This window comes from Rattus rattus, chromosome 1 (assembly GCF_011064425.1).
Source record: "Rattus rattus isolate New Zealand chromosome 1, Rrattus_CSIRO_v1, whole genome shotgun sequence".
Classification (NCBI taxonomy): Eukaryota; Metazoa; Chordata; class Mammalia; order Rodentia; family Muridae; genus Rattus; species Rattus rattus.
In genome coordinates, this window is record NC_046154.1 from 2,540,121 (window position 1) to 2,547,726 (window position 7,606).

Below are 7,606 nucleotides of genomic sequence, written 5' to 3' on the forward strand. Positions count from 1 at the left end.
CTTGTCCCTGGACTTGCCCACACGACTGCTCTTTCAGACAGGTCCTTTCCTGTTTCCCCAGTAGACCTGAAGCAAACAGGCGCTGGAGGTCTGGGAGGAACTTCTATCCCACCACCAAGAATTATTTTTCCTGCCTCAGTTTAGAGACCCCCCCCAAGTGCTGGAATAACAAAAATAAATAAAAAATAAATAAATCTACCCACTGCAAACCACCAACCAGAGAACTCCACCTCTGCCAGTTACCTCTATTGAAACATTAACCCTGACCTCTGCCCATCAGGAACCCTAGTCCAGCGCTCCACTTTCGGACCCATGCATTGACCATCAGTAAAAGGAATCCAAAGCCACATTCCTCCCTTGTTCTCTGTCATTAAATTGTGAATAATAATGCATTTACTTATTCTCCCGCTTAAAAAGTTGTTTAAATTCTTTGAAGAATCTTGCAAGGCAGCTTGGCTAGACAGCAGGCAGGGCAGTCCAGTGCCTCGGGTGGGCAGGCAAGGGTCTTCCATTCACCTATCTTTTGGTCCAGCAAGTAAGCATTAGGGTTGATGGTGTAGTCCTTTGTCTGAACATCGCTGGCTGTGGTGACACCCCCACATACAAACACCTTGCTGTCTCCGATGGAGCAGATAGCGTGGGATACATCCAAGGGACAACTGTTGGGCAACAGAGGCACTGAGGTGGTTGACTTGTTGGCCTTTATCTTCTGTAAGTTGATTTCCACGCTCTGCCGGTGGCTGTGTACACGGAGGATGTTGTCCTGGTGGAAGGAGAGCAGGGGCCGGTGGTTGAATTCGATGGGGAAAGTGATACACTGGACCACTTCCCCTGTACAGGTGTCGAAGCAGTCCACCACACCAACCCGGGAGATGTAGCCCTTCACCAGGCACCGCCCGGTGACAATGTACAGGTTCCGGTCACCCTTAGTGATCACTGCTGTCCCGTCCATAGGGATGCTCATCTTGCCTGCCAAGCACCAGGCTTCCTTGCGTTCATCGTAGCGATAGATGTTAGAGACGTACCGGCGTGGGGCAATGCTCCCACCCACTGAGTAAACTGTTCCCCCACAGGTCACCATGGTGTGGAAGACAAGCCCAATGGGCAGGTCAGGCAGCTTGGTCCAGGAGTTGTCATCCATATCATACCGCCATGCTGTCTTCAGTCCTGAAATCTGCTCAGTGGTGCCACCGGATATGTAGATGTAACGGCCAGCAGCAGTGGCACTGAGCGCGGCTGCTCGGTATGGCATCTCTGAGAGCTTCAGCCACAGGTTCTCCTGGATGATATACGCAAACACTCCATCGTTGAACTTGCCATGGGCCTTCTGGCCACCCAGGATGACCACTGAATCAAGCAGGGCCCCTTTCCGCTGGTAGCTCAGCAGGCTGCACGGGCGCTCCTGCTTGCGGTCCATCAGGACACTTTCGATTAAGGTCGCGTGGGCCGAGTTGTTCTCCAAGCCAGTCAGCTTGTTGCTGGCAAACATCAGCGTCTTGTTGGAGACAGCATTGAGGTTGATGTAATTGAAGAACTTCTTGAAGTATTTTTCCCGCTCCTCCTTCCGGAAGTACACCCAATTGATGAGTGCGCTGAGAGCCTGGTCCTCGTTGAGCACGTGAAGGTTTTCATCACGGAGCAGGCGGCCGAAGATGACAGGGGGGCAGCGCATGAAGTGCATAGAGCCCTCGGGACTGGCCCAGAAGTGGAAGTTGTCGCGAATGCCAGAGTAGGCCAAGTCTGATACTTCTTTAAGCTCGAACAGCTCAGCCAAGAAGAGGTAGCGCAAGCAGTTGACGCGTCGAATGGACTTAATCAGGAAGTCATTGCAGTGAATCCGAAGGCGTGGGGTATTGAAATACTGAGCGCCACGGAGCAGCTCCTCCACATTCTGTTCTGAGATCACCACTTTGCCGCTGTAGAAGTAGTCCAGGAGCTGGTCCACCGTGGCTGGACTCAGGTAGTTGGGGTCAATGGTGATGTAGAGTTCATCGGTGGTCTTCATGTCGTTGCTGGAGACAAGACTTTTCACCAGTGGAGAGACGGCAGCCAGCACGTTGCGATGTGCGAAGAAGACATGGTGGTCCACAGTCAGGGCCATGTCCCAGTACTCTTTGCGCTTCCTCTGTTTATTCAGGTTTTGCAGCACAAAGCTGTTGTAGTTTTTCTCTGTGAATTCCAGTTTCATGGTGCTTCTTGTTGGCTGAGACAGAAGATCGGTAGCAGGTACTGGAGGGCAGACTTTTTCAGGCCTTTGGGGTTTGTACTGATGGTTGTTTGTAGAGCAGCTGATCAGAGAGGAGTGGGCGTGGGAGAGAGGCTGATGTCATAGAATGGATGAGGTCATCATAATGCAACCCCCTCCCCTCCCCCAGGCGTTTGTCAGAGACCTGGGGGCCTTTCTCTCCTCGGAGCTCTGGAGGAAGCTAAGGAACGGGGCCACGGTGTCCAGAATGTCAGAATGGGTTTGGGTGGGGCAGAGGGCAGCCGCGGGAGAGTGAAAATACTGGGATAGGAGGAGAGGTTACTATTAGAAGCCTCCCTTTTAGCCAGGAGGCTGAAGTCCTGCTGAGAAAGGACTCCCCTGTGTCACCGAGGCAGTTAGAGGCAGAGCAAACATGGAACTCCAGCTGTGTGTATATTACCCGGTTTCCCCTCTAGGAAGCGGAGGAAGTGGGAACCACCCAGTTTTCCATGGTCCTAAGGGCCCTTTTTCTACCAAGATTCATGGACATCTGTGAAGACAAACCCTTTGGCTTCTGACCTCTGTGGTCAGAATACCATTTTTATTAAGAATGGAGAAGTGAGTGACACTGGAGCAGAAATGGAGGGGCCAGCCAGCCCTAGGAAGATGGGAGGACTTGGAAACGCCCCGCTGCAGATTTCCAAGTATCTAGTAAAATGCCAGGGAAAGTGCCTGTTCCCATCTCTCCACTCCGTTACTTAGACCAGTTCACCAAGGCCTCAGATTCCTCTTCCGTGAGATGAGAATAACACTCGCTTCAAAGCGCAGAAGGCACAGTGCTTAGCTTGTAACAAACGTTCAAATAAATGCCAGCTCTTGTTTCTTAGTTAATAGAACCACAGTTTATGGGCGCTGATGGGGGCGCTGATGGGGGGCGCTGGGCATCCCCAAGCTCTTGACGGGTTGTAGAAGCCTGCTTCGGCCGCACGGTGGCGCTACAGGGTCACCGCCGGACCAGGAGCGTGTCCCCTCGCCCCAAGGGCTTAGAGAGGAAACGCGAGAGACGGGGGTGGGGGTTGGGGGGTGTTAGGGGAGTTGGGGGCTTTCTGCCTGCTTTGTCCCGCCTAGGACTCCCTTGTGTAGGAGCGACTCAGAAACGCACACGTCTGGACTCGGGGCTCACAATGTGGCAGCCCCGTGGGCAGACCTGTTCTTATTTTACAGATGTAGACAAGCAATGGTGTGTGACCGGTCGAGAAGAGCCATCCCAGGAACTCTTAAGAAGAGCCGTGCCATGTGGGCCCTTGTACTGGTCAGGAGGACCCGACTCAGCCCCTGCTGTCCACTCTGGGCTCCAAGGCTAACACCAGACCTTCTAGTCGTCTGAATGCCCCTCCCAGAGAGACTGCCAGCTCCATTCTCTCCACTCTCCAGTCACTCCCGAGCCCTCTCGCTGGCTTTGATTCTCATTCATTTTTATTACACACCTAGCCTTTTCCTTATCTGGGAGTTTGTTTGTTTGTTTTCGATACAGGGTTTCTCTGTCCTGGAACCACTCTGTAGACTAGGCTAGCCTTGAACTCAGAGATCTACCTGTCTACCCTCCCAAGTGCTGGGATTCATTGAAGTTTATTTTTAAAACGATTACACTTTAATACTGAAGTTACACATCTTGATACCTGATTCCTGTGACTCATAGTCTCTTCCGATGTGATTGATGCCTGGGAAGGGCTTAGGACTTCTGTCCCCCCATTTGGAGTACTTAGGTTCCAGCCCCATTCAGAGAACTCCCTATGTGACTCAACTCAGTTCTCCACTGCCCAATCTCCCCTCCCCCCTTCCATCACCAGAGAAACAGGAGCCACTTGGCTACAGGAAGCCTCATGAAGCTGATAAGGACGTTTGAATCCAGGGGCCTCCTGACTGTCAGACCCCACTTCCTGGGACATTTACAGGAAGCAGAAGGTCATCAGATCCCAGAGCGCCAGGACAGAAATGAGCTCAGCATCACGTGCTTCCAGCTGGAGATCATGGAGGCCTGATGCGACAGGTCTGACTAAGGCCTGGAGAGAAGAGTCTTGTTCAACTGGAGGTCAGCTGTCACGTTCTCCGGTCTCAACTGCAGAGCTCGCCATCCTCAACAAACCCAAGACTGAAAGCTCCGAATCCCTTACTCAGCAGGCAGAAGCAGGAAGAACTTTGAGCTCAAAAGCTTAAGGTCAGCCTGGGCAACACAGGCCTTAAAACAAAACAAAAAGTGGGGTGCGGTGGTCCACACGTGTAGACATCAAAATTAAACGAAACGTGCGGTGTGGTCGTTCATATGTGTCTGAGCCCTTGGAGACTGAGTTGAGGCCAGCCTGAGCGACACAAAATTAAACAAGGTAAGAGCTCATTAAACTGGGCTGGGGAGAAAGCTCAGTGGGTAGAAGATTTGCCTATCATACACAGAGTGGATCCCTAGAACCACACAAACTTGGAATAGTGGCATGCACCTGTAATCCAGGCACCCGAGAGATAGAAGCAGGAGGATTGGGACTTCACCGTTAGTTATACAGTCTTGAGTTCTAAGCCAGTCTGTACCACTTGAGAGTTAAAATAGCAACAGCAACAACAACAGCAACAACCAGAAGGAGTTTGGACAAAATGCCTGCCCAGCAAGCCTGACCACCCAAATTCAACTCCTGGAACCCACATAAAGGCAAAAGGACACAGTGAGTCCACAAAATTGTCCTCTTACCGGCACATATCATATACGGTTTTGTTTTGGTTGACCTGGATGCATCTGGAAGGGGGGAGCCTTGGTTGAGAAGATACCTCATTCTATTGGCCTGCATGCAAGTCTGGGAGGTACTGCTTGGTTCACGGTCCATGCGGGAGGACCCAGCTCACTGTGGGCTGGTGCTGTCCTTGGGCAAGTGGTCCAGAGAACAGTAAATGGCACTCCTCCATGGACTCTGTTTTAGTTCCTGCCTCTAAATTCCTGCCCTGATCTCCTCAGTGAGGGACTGTGACTGGAAGTGTAAGATTGGTTAACCCTTTTCTTCCCCAAGCTGCTTTCGGTCATGGTGTTTTACCACAGTAATAAAACACCTAAGACACAGGGTCCCTCTATGTAGCTCTGCCTGTCCTAGAACCTGTTAGGTAGCCCAGGTTGGCTTGGATCTCATGGAGAACTGTCTGTGTCTGCCTCTGCCTTGGATGGAACGAAAGGTGTGCACCCCCATGCCTGGTTAATAAAATGTTCTTGACAGTTAAAGAATGAGATGGGGCAGGCTTAGTCTGCATAGTGTGGTCAGGAAAGGGTCTCTCTATTCCACTCACTCTCCTCCTGCCCTGTTCAGCATTTTCCATTTATGGGAATATTAGGGAAGGAGCCCCTAATATTCTAATTTTTATAGATTGGCATCACTGTATTGCAAACCCTTAAAGATAATTGGGGCATTTTCTTTTTACTTCATTTTATTTATTATATGTAAGTGCACTGTAACTGCCTTAAAACACACCAGAGGGCATCAGCTCTCACTACAGATGGTTGTGAGCCACCATGTGGTTGCTGGGATTTGAACTCAGGACCTCTCTGGAAGAGCAGCTAATGCTCTTAACCCCTGAGCCATCTCTCCAGCCCCGGGCAATTTCAGAGACATACAGAATTACAAGCAGGAAGCTCAGGATAGCCTCTTGGTCCTCGGAGCATAAAGCATGGTACTTGCCCCTAGAGCCTCAGGCATGCAATGGACAGTCCTACCTGCAGGGTCTCAGTAAGCTCTTCAGCCTGGCCTTGAACTTCCTATCGGCTTGCCTCAGTTTTCCAAGTAGCTAGGATTCTAGGCTTGTGCCTCCAGAGCAGGCTCACCTGTCTTGACCATTAATAACCGGGCTGCATACACACAGCTTATGTTTGCTGGGCCTCTATTTTAAACTTGCACCATCCCTGTTTTCAGTTCCACCAGTAAATTCTCTCCGTGTGTCTGAGGTCAAATTCCTTGTTCCTGGTCTGGGGATCAGGAAGTTTATTCATCTGTGCTTTCAAAAGCGGCTCCTTAGGCAGTGCGGTTCCCCAGGGGAGGAGGAGTGGCTCAAGATGGATTCAGCGTTCTGAATTACCTCAGCCATAAACTGAGCATGAGTCGCAGTAGAGGAAGAAATTACACAAAAAGGAAAGGATTTTTTTATTGTCTCGTTAGTCGCTATCCCTGGATGAACCAAGTGGCGCAGTGCGGGACTGTTCACAGTGTAACAAAGACCAGCCAGCCTTGCTGTCATTTAGGCCAACCACCCCTTTATCGCCTTGCAGAAGGAGATACCACCAGTTCGGGGATCTGCAGTTGGTCTCTCCCCGGTGGACCTGGTTAATCAGCTCTTCTGAGGGAACTGTGTCTAGTTTGAGGCAAAACACAGGATCAAATTAGCGTTCCTAATCTTGTTTGGGCCTCCTCCCGGGGGCATTTGGGCTTGTAACACATTCCGGGAAGAAGCCAAGGCGCCGCTGCAACAACCACAGCTGCCGCGGGACGGGCCTGGGTGGTCACCGCCTGCAGGGTTGGGGAAGGATACAGGCCATGGGGCTTCCTCCAGGGCCCCCAACTGAAGCTTCTGCTCTACTGACTTCGTGGTCTAAGGCTTTGGCCAAGAGCCCGGGCAGCGGGACGGCCGCCTCGCTGAGAGTGGGGGATGGGCTGCATTCCAGACCCAGCCCCGCCCCCCAGAGGCCAAAGTGGAGCTGTGAGCACTGAAACTTAGAAACAAAAACAAAAACAAAAAACAACAAAACAAAACAAAATAGTGACTGTAGTATTTGCTCTTCAAAGGTTGAAAATTTTCAAGGCTCTAAGGCTCCTTTTTCCTTCATTTGCTTTTTGGCAATTCCATTAGGGAATCCCGGAGGATGCAGGGTGATATCATGTCTTCCGACTGAGAATGAGAAATCTCACTGATCCTGTAAAATGCAGCTGGCCACATATTTCTAATGCAAGCTGCATTATGTCACATCCAAAGGACGTTTTGATAGCTTCAATATCTACCAAAAAGATTACAACACAGGAAGAGCGCATGAAAGGACCTCACTTCTCAGGACGGCAAATATTCAGCACACACAAAGTCCAGGGATGGACATTAGAAGCAAGAACGTTCCAGATGAAGTCTGCTTTAAAAATAACAGAAAAAAAGAATAAGAAAAAAAAAACAAAACCCAAAAAAAAAAAAAAAAAAAAAAAAAAGGCACAGGCAGTTCTCTGAGTTCGAGGCCAGCCTGGTCTGCAGAGCAAATTCCAGGACAGCCAAGGCTACACTGAGAAACTTTGCCTTGAAAAAAAACAAAAAAAAACTAAACTAAACTAAAAACAAACAAAACCAGAAAAAAGATATCAGAATTAATCTTACGTAGTCTGAGTAATGTCTAGCTAACCTTCTGGATAAATG

The 7,606-nt window shown here is 50.2% G+C and overlaps 1 protein-coding gene across 1 annotated transcript; it reads right to left on the reverse strand.

Annotated features, from left to right (window-relative positions):
• Positions 1 to 360: 360 nt before the first annotated feature.
• Ccin (calicin) lies at positions 361 to 2,271 on the reverse strand. Its single transcript, XM_032887087.1, has one exon. It carries the CDS (start codon positions 2,186 to 2,188, stop codon positions 422 to 424), a length of 1,767 nt encoding a protein of 588 aa, XP_032742978.1. The 5' UTR covers positions 2,189 to 2,271; the 3' UTR covers positions 361 to 421.
• Positions 2,272 to 7,606: the final 5,335 nt, after the last annotated feature.